Here is a 13,773-nt window from a genome sequence, read left to right as displayed (position 1 = left end):
CGCGACATGGATGAAGGACGCATTTGAGAGACGCTTCAGATGAGATGCAGAGTTGTTTTCGTCCGTCTCCGCGCACCGTCGGCAAGGACCCGAATACCCCAATTTACTCCCCATAGCTGATGGCGCGATTGTACGTGGCGGTATAGGAGTCCCAATTCTCCTTCTCTGATTCTGTGGTTCTCCCTTTACTTTTATACAGCGACCATGAATACTTTACCATAGCAGCAGAGTACCACTGGGGTGCTTTGGTCTTGCTGATAAAGCTGATAAAAGGTCAAATTTCACACAAGTGGAATGTGCAGCTAGTGCATGGTGAATTATGGGTATGATGTGAAATCTTCTTTGTGTACAAGTAGTCATTGATCGTGTTACATATTGACAGATTTTTTTTTCTGTTTGTATTTGTGGAACAAAGTTAACCATTGAGCATGTGTACTGTAGTCATTGCTTTACCTATTGATGAATATCAATGTTTCATTTCTAAAACTTCACAAGCAAACAAAGCCATATCAATGAAATAAGTACCTCAACAGCAGCAAGTGCCATGGATTCTTCAAACAAGAACTCGTCGACTAGTTTCTTAGCAAGCAACTTCTTCTGATTCAATATGTCTGCCTCATTCACCTCTGGTGCATCAATGGCTTCTGCCTCCATGGGAGCCGGTGCTGCTTCAAGAGCCACCTGTCTCATGGCTGCTTTGAGTGCAACATCAATGTCACCTGGTTTGCACATCTGTTTGACACTAGACAGCAAGACATAGATCTGAAGAGAAATATGCAAGTATTGAAAATTGTATACTTAAAGCCATGTTGTAACACGGTTGTTTGATGGGATCATTTATTCGTTTTTCAAACTAAACATAATGTACAACCAAATTTTAGGCTTAAACAGCTAAATGCGATATCATGCTAATGTATACAGATGCTTTTGAGTCATTCACTTTAATTTCCCCTCTTATTCACTTTTATAGCATTTTTTAAAGCTTTTTCGGATATAAAATGTGCCTATTAATGACAAAATTGGTGGCGCTATTTAGTTACTGGAAATTGCTCTTTCAAGCTTTTAATACAAATAATTCGTTTTATTGTTTGATAAAACATGTCTATAAAATTTCCTTGTTGCTTGTTTCACCTATTCCAGCTTTTTTAATGGCAGTATTAATCACCTACCTCTTGCAAATAAAGAAATATGAATTAGGATAAATAGCGCCATCTATAGTTTGCATTTAGTTAATAATGAAGCCATTTCTATATACATCAAACAACCGTGGTAATTAACATTTCCATAATAAAAAATATGATTTGTATTTCTTTTCCACAAAATGTCACTGTCAGATATTATAAATATGTCCCCTTTTACTTTTGACCCAAACAGATTAGGCAAAACAAAGAAAAATTTGCTATTTAACACCAGCGCATATGACACCAATGTGTGTCACTCTGTCCATCTTGAGTCTGTATGTTTGGTCCTTTTGATGTGTTATGACCCGCATGTTGTGTACGTACAGTGCCATTTTTTTACCAAGTTCTGCCATTACATAATACTCAATTCCAATAATATACCCACAAATAAATTGGTGAGTCTATAAGAGACAACGCACATGCAAATTGTGCTAGAGAGCATGCACAGTCTCTTCCCTACATGTGCATGCCCCGGATACGTCATCAGGGTCATGTATTATGCGGCATAAAAACTATCAAACGGCACTGGTTGATGGTGAAATATTGAATGGTAATTAACAAATGCACTGTTCATATACAATTATGTAAGAATGATATAAACCTAATGTTCTAAGGTACAAGTTTTATGGGACACACATCGTTGGTAATGTAATTACCTGTGCAGGAAGATCTTTCTTATTTGTTGTGAACTGTGCTAAATTTTGTCGTAACATAACTAGCTGCTCTGTGGTATAGTAATTCAGCTCGTAACATTTGGACCTCTGCTCATCAACATAATGATGCCACTGGGTGAGACACTCATCCATGAATTCCCGTAAGAATCTTAGCTCCACCATGAGAGGACGTGTGCCTTTTAGTAGTAGTTGCTCAGAAGCGCCAAAATCAACCAGCACTGATACTTTGCCTAGACTGCTGCAGTACAAAACAGCCTTCCATTCTTTGAAGAGAATACATCCAGCTGAATTGAGTTTGGTGTATGTGGAGGCTAACTGCTGGGCTGCAGTGAACACCTATTGGATATCAAATGAAAAACACAGTTATCTTATCAAACTATACTTCTTCACAGCATGGTAAGAGCAATTAAAATTCTCTAACAGGGCCGGTAATCAAGAAACTACCACGAGTGTTTACGTGTGAGTCATGCAGTCTCATTGGGCTAAAAGTACCAGATTTAATTCCTCTAGGTGTACCAAAAACTATGTGCAGTTGAGGATAAGAGGAAGGTGGTCCTTGGGATACTTGACTTGCCAGCAGTATTTGACACCATTGACCATGGTTTATTTACTTCAAGAAGCTGTATGGTGTCAGTGGAGTTGCCTTGAAGTGTATGGAGTCAGGCCACCTGTGTGATATCATCACCAATCTGTACAATGTATCTGTGGTCAAATCAACATCACCCATGATTTGACCATGTATACTGGACCCATAGCCATCAAACCATCACATGTACACATCCATACAACTTTTGAAAGCAGATTTTGAAAGTTGACAGCTAGAATGTCTACTGGTGTATTCATACTATATGTCATTATTGACCAGTTAACAACAGGACTTGGTTCTGTATGGACATACCTTGCCCTCTGGTAAATTTCTTCCACAGTGAAATAATTTTCACAGCAAGCTATGTTCACCACAAGTTTTACTATGTTATAGACTCTGATTATCATGGTTATATGTTGCTGTTGGTATTTTAAATTGCTTCTTTGCAAAAACAACAATATAAATAATTAGTTGCACATATTCCCATGAGGAAAATTTATGAAGTGAAAATAAGTACAACTAAAATGGGATACAAATATTATTCAGTGCTCAGTGCATGATAGAGTAAGACCAACGCTAGCAACCAGACACTGATACCCTCAGACAGTCTATTAACTCCTTGCAGGCTCAAATACTTTGGAAAGGTTTATCTATTTTAATAACAAATTGAACCCTGCATTGAAGCATGAAATGCCGGGATGAAATGCAAATGTTGAATTTTACCACATACCAAATGTATGTGCCAGTGGCACTGAGGTTCAGGGAAGAAGGGCAAGGGTTATCATACATATCGCTTGGTTGGAGTCCTGGGGTTGGAGCTATCCTGCTGACAGTGGTATGTGAAAATAAGACCAGGGAAAGAAAATTTATTACCCCCCTTTATTTGCTATTCGAGTGTAAAATTTTGCAGAATATTTAAGGACATGTCGGCGATATGCTAAAAGCTCACAACATCAAGGGCATGGTATATGCAGACAACATGCAACTTTATGGGATCTGACCAGTGCCGCCGAGAGCCATTACGGGCTCGGGGATAAAATGATCGCACAGGCCCCTTTTTTTACGGGCCCCCTGAGGTATCTTTTCTTTGCTTTTATGGACCCTTTAACCCTAACCGCCTAGGGGCTTTTTGGCGACGGGAAGGGAAAGAAGGAAAGAATAAAGAGAGAAAAGAAGGAAAGAAGTTGTTTGCTCTGGGTGGGATTCGAACCCGAGGCCCATCGCATGCCAAGCACTCGGTCGGCAACACTTTGCCACGGGTCTTGGGCTTCGCTGGCAAGCGAAACCGTGCCTATATATCACTTAGGGCGATTGCGTCATCACACCACGTGGGATGCATGCACGAACAGCGCATATATCAAGTAGTATTTTGTAGTATTCAGGAGGGTTAGGGTTAAGGAAGCCTATACTGAGTTTCGATAGTGGTAACCTAACCCTAACCGCCTAGGGGCTTTTTGGCGACGGGAAGGGAAAGAAGGAAAGAATAAAGAGAGAAAAGAAGGAAAGAAGTTGTTTGCTCTGGGTGGGATTCGAACCCGAGGCCCCTCGCATGCCAAGCACCCGGTCGGCGACACTTTGCCACGGGTCTTGGGCTTCGCTGGCCATAAACCGTGCCTATATATCACTTAGGGCGATTGCGTCATCACACCACGTGGGATGCATGCACTAACAGCGCATATATCAAGTAGTATTTTGTAGTATTCAGGAGGGTTAGGGTTAAGGTATGCTTTTTTATTTTTTACCGCCCTCTAGGATCCCGGCCTGGGGGTAACGCACTCTTAACCCCCCTTGTCGGCGGCACTGGATCTGACCTTAAGTGCACATACTCTGGAAGCATACAATGCTGATTTTAGATCATGGCTTACTGCCAACAAACTGATACTCAATGATACCAAGACCAAGATTATTCATATCACATCTCATTTCCTGAAGACTATATATCAGGTTCATAAATTGTGGGTGGACGGCCACCAACAGTCATTTGGTGCTGTTATTTCCAGTAGGGCTTGGTGCAGGTCTGCTGGCTACCATGACCACAGGATAAAGTTTTGTTTGTTTTTCTACTGTTCATGCCATCTCTCTCTGATTTCAGTAATTTAACAAATATATTTTTACTATTTGTGTAAAATTTTGTGTGTAAATCATCCTGAGGTTGTTTCAGCATAGGTTGATTAATGAATTGATATTATTATTATTAATTTTGTTGCTCAGAGCAACCTGCAACCAGTTCGTTATATCTTTGTTGTTAGATGTAAAGTCTGCTTGTTATATGGTATAGCCTCTCAATCAGGTCAACCATAATTTGCAAATTGCTTCTATGTGCTCGCTCTTCTTCAGAAATGAATAACATTCTAAGACCCAATCAAGGAGAATCATGACTCTATGGTGTTATCTAGTGTTATGTATATAGTTGAAACATCAATGAAGACTACGGGGAAGACTATTAAGATTTGAATTGTAAATCAACTCTAATTGTACTAATTGAGCTAAATTGGGTCACAATTAACCACACAACAATGTCTCTTACCTGAACAAATTGTTCCACCTTTGCTTGCAATCCCTGCCTGTCCTCTTGAGTCTTGCCTGCCACCAATGTCAACTTGCTCTGTAAATCGCGCAACTTCTCCAATGTATACACACGCTCATTCTCTTCCTCCTTCCCGTCTTCATTTATCTCACGCATTGCAACGCATAAAGTTCGATGGTGGCAGTGTTCTTCAGATTGCCTATGGTGTATACACCACCACTATTAATGGCTTCTGCCTGCCTTAGGGATGAAGTTTCTACTGAGCCGTGGGAATCTTTGACTTGTTTTAGCCAGATCAGTTGTCGTTGTGTATCTCTCTGAAGGAATAATTAAAAACAATTCATGACCATGATGACCCATTAATAAATATAATTTGTGCAGTCATCACATATTATTATTTGAAAAAAACACACACTATTATGCACATGCAGGTTATAGATATTTTAAAATGACCTTTACATGATGTACCGGATGTGGTATGGGACTTAACACTTTACACTTCTTTTACAAAGTATTTTGAACCAACCTTAAGCTTGGTAATAATATTACTTCCAGGGGAAAAATTACATTTTTAGTATCTGTGCATAATGAACTAATTTGAACCCAAGGCACAAGATAACCTAATTAGCATCCTTCAGGTCACCACAAGTCCTCCACCCTCTGATCATTGCTACTAAAGTTTGCTTCCAATAATAGTGATACTTTTGGGATGGTATTCATCTTATGAAGCTTTATCCAAAATTAGCACATTCATACACAAGTATGCTTAGGTCAGCTCATAATCGGCAGGAATCATTATGCTTTTATCATTACGCCAAAAAGTAGACCCAAGTTAAGAGTGATATAGTTGATTTGCTTGGTCTATATTTTGCATGTTAAAGAAGGTAGATAAAGTATAGGACTTCAAATTAATAATTTATAATACATGTACTTCTGACGAGATATCTCAAGACAATTCTCCAAATAAGATATATTGATATTAATCTGTGATGTTAATAAGGCCTGCCTACATGTATTACGAGCTGATCAAACTGTACAAAATAGGTGCCTGCATTGTCTCTTTCTGAATAAGTAAGGTGAGACAAAAAGAGCTCTGCCCTTTGGGATATTCTTTCACTAGGAGATAAAAATCTGTGATAGCATGAAAAATCTGTGTCGAATTTTCCAACTGGTCACAGATTTTTCAAAGAAAAAAGTCTCCTAGTGTTTGGTTCCAAAACAAATTGTTTAGAATTTCCACAATGCCCTCAGTATTTTTTGCAAGTTACTAGCAACATACCAGTTTCTGTGGAAGGTGTTGATCAGTCTTCAAAGCTTTCCACACTTTCTGTGCCATGCTCAGTAATTCTCTGTACCCAGCCTGGCAGTCCTTCAACCCAAAAATGAAAGGAGCATATCCAGTTGCAGCTCGATGGAAGCAGGACACACGGTCGACTTCTATGTCCGTTTCCCCAGCAGATATCATAGCCAAGTCTACAAATACTTTCAGTGCTTGTACAACTGTGAAGAACAATCAATGTTCCAAAAACATTTGTATGTATTTTAACTAACACTATAGAGAATGCATAAATCAAGCACACAAAAGCAAGAAAACATTTCAACATGCTCAAAGAGACTTCTTAAAACATCTTATCTTTCCAGGCGCGTATCCAGGAATTTGTAGACTGGGGGGTGCAAATTAGGGTTTTTTTTTGTAGTACAATTTGGGCGCGAAGCGGCCATCCCGGAGGGCTTGCATGACGCAGGGGGGTGTCTGAGGGGGGGATGAGAAGTGAGAAACTTTTGCAAAATGAAGGCCCAATTGAAGCCATTTGGTGGACCATTTTGAAACTATTATTGTGTAAAATTTTAGTTTGAAAAGCCAAAAATGTTTGAATTAAATGACGGCCCAATTGAAGCCATTTGTGGACAAGTTTTCACTGTTATTGTATAAATTATTGCTTTTTAAGTTTGCAAAATGAAGGCCCAATTGAAGCCATTTGGTGGGCGATTTTGACACTATTATTGTGTACAATTTTATTTAGAAAAAGTTACATTATTTACTACGTATTACTATAGGCCTAATTATTAAGTTATTGCTTAAAACATTTAGATGTGTAATACAGAAGCGAAAACGGCCAGGGGGAGTATTTGAGGGGGATGTTCAAGATGTGAAACTTTGCAAAATAAAGGTCCAATTGAAGCCATTTTGGGGAATCAGTTTTCAACTTTTACACTATTTCAACAACAGAAAATGGCTCGAACTCAATTTGCAAAATTGTTATACTGGTCCACTGACACTTAAAGGGGCATTTCGTGATCCACAGCCTCATCCCCCCACTTTTCTCAAAAAAAGTTGAGATTTTTATATCACTGGAAACCTCTGGCTACATAATGTTATGTACAAAATATTTCTTGCAGATTAATTCGTTTTGCAAAGATATCGTGAAATTTGAATTTCGTTCTGGTGCACCAGAACGAAATTACAACGCATTGTCTATGGAGCAGTGTAATACACATAATCATGCATAACTCATAAACGAAAAATCGGAAGCAACTGAAATTTTGGGAATAGGCTTTTTTCGTGGAAATGTACTGATAAATGTCATAAAAAGAGGAGGCTAGGATTACGAAACACTCCTTTAATAAGACTTGAGACTCGCAATTAGGATTAGGCCGGGGGGGAGGGGTCGAGAAATTATTTTTGCTGGTATATATGCGGATTTACCTTTTGATGACCCCTGGGCACGGCAATATGATTGCCACCTCTGGATCTTCAGATAGAAGACACCCCTCTACCCCACAACTGGACACAAGTTTTTTCCAAGCTGTCCCCAGAATTCCGGCAGGAAAAGCGTACGAAAATTTGATAAAGTGCACGCGTAGCAAGCGAAAATTTGCTATTTCAATGCTAAAATTCAAAGGAGGATGTACCGGAGTTACCGAACCAGGAGGCAAAATTTCCAAATCGTCCCACTGATATGCTATTAAAAGAACATTATGGGATAGATGCGCGCAAAGCGCGAGTAAAAATTGCAATTTCAATGCTAAAATGAACAAAATTGAGGACAATGTGCCCTAAAATCGTGCCAAACATGCCAAAGGAAGATGCATAGGCCAACTTTTGGTTAATTTCCTCCAGATATTAAGTTTGATCCAGTACACAAGTTTTATGCTTTTTCCAGGCATCAGAGGAGCTGCACTATAGCTAGCACTCATATCATTTATGATTTCATGATTTACATTATACAGTCTGTCCACTTAGAAGTACAAACCAAATCTGTGGCAACGGGGGTTGATGCTTTGCGTCACACGCGAGCGCGATGCGACGCGTAAAGAGCGTGGTGTACAAATCGCGCAGCAGTTAGCGCGCCAAAGAAGCATTGCGCTGCAATAAGTATTCTCATACTTCCAGTTTCCGAGGTCTATTTACTTTGTACTTCTATGTGGACAGACTATAGATAGGATGGAGTTATAACAGTTACTCTCATTTTTCAGATTCGTGTTCAAGTTCGAGATAAAAAAACAACAACGAATTTATAAGGGGACATCTCGCAGAGCTACTCACAGAATGGCTTTCCCAAGATTTTAATACTGAATGGGCCAAAATAGGGTTAATTTTGGGTCTAAAATAGACCAAAAGGAAGATGCAAATCGTAAATTTTGTCACAATATATCTGTCGACTGAGCAGGGGAGGGGACAGACTTACCACCCTGCTCTATGGCTAATCTCAATTGGTGCTGATGACCAGTGGCGTAGATTTCTTTTTGACATTGAGGGGGATGGGCTTTGAAAAAATTGTTGAGGTATAGTGAATTCAACACCTTTTGGTGCCATGTTAAAGCTAAACTGGTGAAATATGGTACAAAAGTGGAATAAACTTGTGCGAAGCCCGCAAAAAATGGCACTTTTGTGGCTAAAATGGCCAAATATGAGGTTCATTTGGTCAGAAACCCACATACAGCCTTGATACAGGCGTCAACACTGGGGGATGATTGTATGGATTACCGGTATGGATTATCCCCTAGCAAAATATTAGGGGATTGCGGAGATAGAGGTGATGAGATGCTGTCGATCTTGCAAAATCATTTGTACTTATAAACAGTACATCCCTCACCAATGAGTCACATCATTGTAGGCCCAATATACCAGCCCCACCGGCCCAATAGGGACTGCATTACGAACTTATAGTTTTTTTGGTGTTTTTTTATCCCCCCCTCTCTTTTTTTTTTTTTTGATACCGGGGGGCGCGCGCCCGTTCAAAAGGGGCTAAATACGCTACTGCTTTCCCTATGGTTCTACACCTTAAAAAGACCCATGTAGATTCCACATCACTTAATAATATCCCTCAAGGTATTCCGTCTCGATAGGGTGTTTTTATATTCTGAATACTGTGACACACAAATAGAATCAGCCAAAATTTGTTAAAGTTATAATACAACGTTTAAGTCCTCCATGTTAAATGGCCAAAATAGCCACCAAACCTTTAAATTTAGCAGATAGATGAGATGTGCTTGTTCTCTGTTGACAAGAGGCAGTCTTCAGTGAACAGCTCTTTTCAGAGCCACCAAACCTTTAAATTTAGCAGATAGGCAAGGTCTGCTTGTTCTCTGTTAACAAGGGACAGTCTTCAGTGAACTGCTTTTTTCAGAGCCATCAGTAGGCAATTAGGGGCGGCCTACATGTCTCATTCTTAGGTTCTTTGTCCTGAAGAAGTCAAAGCTACTCCTGACGAAAGCTTGACAATTCTAAACTTGTCCGACGGTGAACCTGCTAAAAACTTACCAATTGGTCAAAAACCCTTCCTGACAGTTATCACTAATATATTATTTCACTATCTTGGGTAAAGAATAAAACAAAGTATAACAAAATAGGGTGAAGCATAATAGGCCACCTCCTCCTTCATTATTTAAAACTAAAATTTGATGGAAATACATTATTATGGCTTTAACAACTTTCCATGTCAACTGACCTTTGATCTCTTGTCGCACCCAATCGATTAGTTCTTTGCAGCGTGTCAGCTGTTTCAAGCATTCCACTTCTTTCTCACCAACATTCCTCAGAATATTAGCTGCTTGGATCACATCCTCATTGATGGCACTCAGTGGAAGATTTTTGGAAGCCTGTGCATTCTGAAAAGGAAAAAAAATCATCCAAATACTATCAAATCTGTACTGCCGTAAAATAAAAATAAATAAATACAGGGATATATAATGTGTGACTTACCGAATAAGACAGGACAGGAATATGGGATGAGGTCCAATTTTAGATACTTAATCGCATGACATGGAGGTACTGCAAATCTCAGGTTTATAAAATGCATAATGGCCAAACATAAGTCTAGTCAAATAAAAGTATTTTTGCCAGGGCTGAGAGAAGTGAGGTATCCACCAATGTTTCAGATGGACATTATTTTTACCAGTGACATACAAAATATAAAAAATAATTTATATAGCCCCTCCCCCTCCAAAACTAGTGCATTGCAGTAGTACTTGCTAAATTAGCATTTTGTGAAAATGTTATTACAAACTTGAATGGGGTTCTTTTTAATGGACCTTTTCATTTTGCATGTAAAGTCTATGGAGATGAAGATTAGAGAAGGCTGGAAGCTAAAACAAAAAATGTCCTATACCTTTTAAGGTATACAGGGTGTAACAATAAACTTTATACAATTGCATTTTGACTTCTCAGGAAAAAACTAAAAGAGTTACGGCACAAATGATATATGCAATAAAATTAGTAATATCTTGGCTAAAAGAAGACGTTTAGTTGGTTTCTTTACTAGATTGGATTCAAAAGTTATGTCCGATTAATCAAATCGTCCAGAAAACGTGTTGGGCCACTTTTGCCATGTTTGTGTATATCAAGTTTGAACCGCGTAGATATTCTTATCGTGCATTAAACATCAAAGAACTGACACAAAAGAATTATACGTGGTGTTTCTTTATATAATTAACATGAACTTAATATTAATAATGGTATTTCTTTAAAATCTATAAATGAAGTCATGAAATTTCTTTCAAATTATCTTATCAACAAAGTAATTTCTCATATCTCTGAGAAAACTGAGAACAGTTTTTGCATCCAAAGTACAAAACAATAACATTTTGAAATTGAGTTCAGATGGGCTTCTAGCTGTTCTGGGACGACCACTATTGCAAGCATTTCTGTTAACAAATTCTACATACTTCTCATACAAATATGTAATTGTCTGCCTTGATGGAAGACGTGAGTTTGGAAAATGAGCTATAAACAATCTTATGGTTTCTGCTTGACTCCCGGCTTGACTCCATGTGCTACCGAATGTCACAACCATAAAATACGCTCTTCCAACGTGAATTTGGGTTGAAGGTTAAGCTGCAGCCACGATTTCTAGTAAATGAGGTTGTTATGTCAGTGCTTAGTTGTGACTTTCAAAAACTAAAGGAGATATTCTATTATGTAATCATTTCTACCACTTCGAATACCCCATTGTTTAAAACTACCAATCATAAGAGCACCGTCCAACTGTTCCATGGTTCAACTCTATTCAGTCACTTTTATAACACTTAGACAAAAGTGGCCCAAGCGGTTTTAAGACTAGGTTTTATAATTGGCCATATCATCACTTATATATCACCGATGTTATTGGAACAAAGCTTATCTGGTGGCTAAAGAAATTATCTTGATAGACATATAAATATCAAACCAAAAAATATGCGGCATACATGTTTCATTCTATTTTCAAAATTGTACAAATTTTATTGTTACACCCTGTAGTACATTAAAAGTGGACTTTAAAATGGTTATTTTTGTGGACGTTTTAGCTAATCTTCTTGGGAAATGAATAATTCTCCAGGTCTTACTGTCTGTAGATTTCCTTTCACTGGATAATATTTTGGATGTGTGATACAGAAGTCAAGTATACTGTGCATAAAAAGTATTCAAACACTTGAAATAAAAGCCATTTCTTAAAGACACTAAAACTAAATTACAAAATAAAGTGGCCGAGAGATGGAGAAGTTTGCTCTGCATATTTTGATACCTCATTCGGCATGACTTCATTTCACCAACTTATAGCAATTTGAGTAAAAATGAGAGCTTTTTAAAAGTGACGAAAATGTGCATTGACTTTTCCCTCAAAGCACACAGATATTGAACAGTGGAGTGAGCGTTCATACATGTGAGGCTGTATATTAATGAGTCCGTAACAATAGGAGTGGAAATTGCCTTGAATAAGAAAATATCCAAATTGTCACTTTTGAAACTCTACCTTTGTCATTCAAATGCATATAGCTAAGTGGAATAAAGTAGCATCATGCCGAATGAGGTATTTAAGTATGTATAACAAAATTTTCCATTATATTGTAATTTAGATTTAGTCTCCTTAAGAATTTGCTTAAGTGTGCATATACATGTATTCTTGAAATTGTTGAACTTCCACTATAAGGGGAATAGCATTCAACTCACCACTGATAACACATATATAAAATTAGCAAAACAGCAGTTCAGATATTATATTGTCTAGCTAATCATCTAAAGCCATTCCTCCACATTAAACCATTGCTACATGTATGATATCATTCAGTATAATATGTTGAATAAACTGTGGATTATTTTCTCAGAATCAACACTTTTCTGCTCAAATCTACTTACGTGGAGAGAAGTGTGGATGATTATTTAACCAAAATAACATTGAATCATCTACAATATTGTTTTTAAGTTGTCCTTAACTGAAACTATATATATGTGTCAGTTGTGCACATCTAGAAGTGGGGTTATAATCCATGCAATCGTCAAAAGATCAAAGATCACTATATATTTTCAGCTTAGTTTGATAAATTTTAGTTGATGCATTCTTAAGAGATTCCTAACATAAACTGTTTAATAATGATATTAATCAAAGTATTCTACTTACCACATTGTTCAATGTCTCCATAGGTTTAAAGTTTCCTTTGAGAACGAAAGCATCGCGTATCTTCAGCAATTCCCCTGCTGCCTGTGCTTGATGCTGGACTTGATAATATTCCTGAATCTTGTTCAATTTCTTTGCCACCCACACTGCATCTCTCAGCCGAGACTCGGGTCTCATCCTGGCAAGCATCTGAAGCTCACTCTGTAGGATTTCTGGTCTACTTATAATATCCTGGAACAAGTTATCCACTTCACCCAGTGTGATGGCTTCTGTGCAGAGTTTGGTGATGACTTCTATGAGTTGGTTATTATACACAGGACCAAACACCTGTGTTGCTACTTCCAAGATTGACAGCACGGCAGCCGGTTCAGCCTTCTTGCTTCTCACTTCTGCTGCTTGACTCTTTAGTAGTCTGTTGGTAAAAAACCGTATAACATAAATATTTTTATGGGGAGTAACTTTCTATCAAATACTGACAAATACATACCATGATTAATATATTTCAAATAGGGCCGGTGGTCTCAAAAAGGTCTGTTAGCACTCTTCTTCTTCCTATATACATGCTGTACCTAAATTTGAGTATTGTCGCACAAGCTTTATGCACAGATTACCTATGCATGATCCTGGAACCTACGATTGATTGCAGATATCAGAACCAGGGATGGTCCCCCTTCTCTTTTCGAATAGCTCTAATACTTAACGTGCACAGGGTTTTGCCTCTTCCTGGGACCACCAGCTTTATGACTTTCCAAACCATGAGACATCGTTCATACACTACATATATCTGCATGTACTAAGCAGACGTGTATGGGGGTGAAAAGGAATTCTACAAACAATTATATTCTTATGTACTGCTTGAAGCAGCAGAGTCTGCTTCACAATCAGAGAAATTATCTCTGATAAATAAACTATAACCTCACAGTAACAGAAC

General features: G+C 38.2%; 2 protein-coding genes across 2 annotated transcripts in view; both read right to left on the bottom strand.

Annotated features, from left to right (window-relative positions):
- LOC140150120 (E3 ubiquitin-protein ligase rnf213-alpha-like) overlaps positions 1–5,126 on the bottom strand; it is a 60,515-nt gene extending 55,389 nt beyond the window's left edge. The window contains exons 1-3 of the mRNA XM_072172123.1: positions 4,969–5,126; positions 1,838–2,191; positions 526–762 (exon numbers count right to left, since the gene is read on the bottom strand). Coding sequence (XP_072028224.1) covers positions 526–762; positions 1,838–2,191; positions 4,969–5,124 — 747 coding nt within the window. The 5' untranslated portion in view covers positions 5,125–5,126. The remainder of the gene's footprint in view (positions 1–525; positions 763–1,837; positions 2,192–4,968) is intronic.
- A 4,199-nt stretch (positions 5,127–9,325) lies between these two features.
- The window catches only part of LOC140150119 (E3 ubiquitin-protein ligase rnf213-alpha-like), a 45,142-nt gene continuing 40,694 nt past the window's right edge, over positions 9,326–13,773 (bottom strand). Inside the window, exons 19-21 of the mRNA XM_072172122.1 lie at positions 12,846–13,254; positions 9,921–10,080; positions 9,326–9,339 (exon numbers count right to left, since the gene is read on the bottom strand). Coding sequence (XP_072028223.1) covers positions 9,326–9,339; positions 9,921–10,080; positions 12,846–13,254 — 583 coding nt within the window. The remainder of the gene's footprint in view (positions 9,340–9,920; positions 10,081–12,845; positions 13,255–13,773) is intronic.

This window comes from Amphiura filiformis, chromosome 4, assembly GCF_039555335.1.
Source record: "Amphiura filiformis chromosome 4, Afil_fr2py, whole genome shotgun sequence".
In the NCBI taxonomy this organism is placed as follows: Eukaryota; Metazoa; Echinodermata; class Ophiuroidea; order Amphilepidida; family Amphiuridae; genus Amphiura; species Amphiura filiformis.
This window is presented reverse-complemented; position numbering and strand designations above follow the sequence as displayed.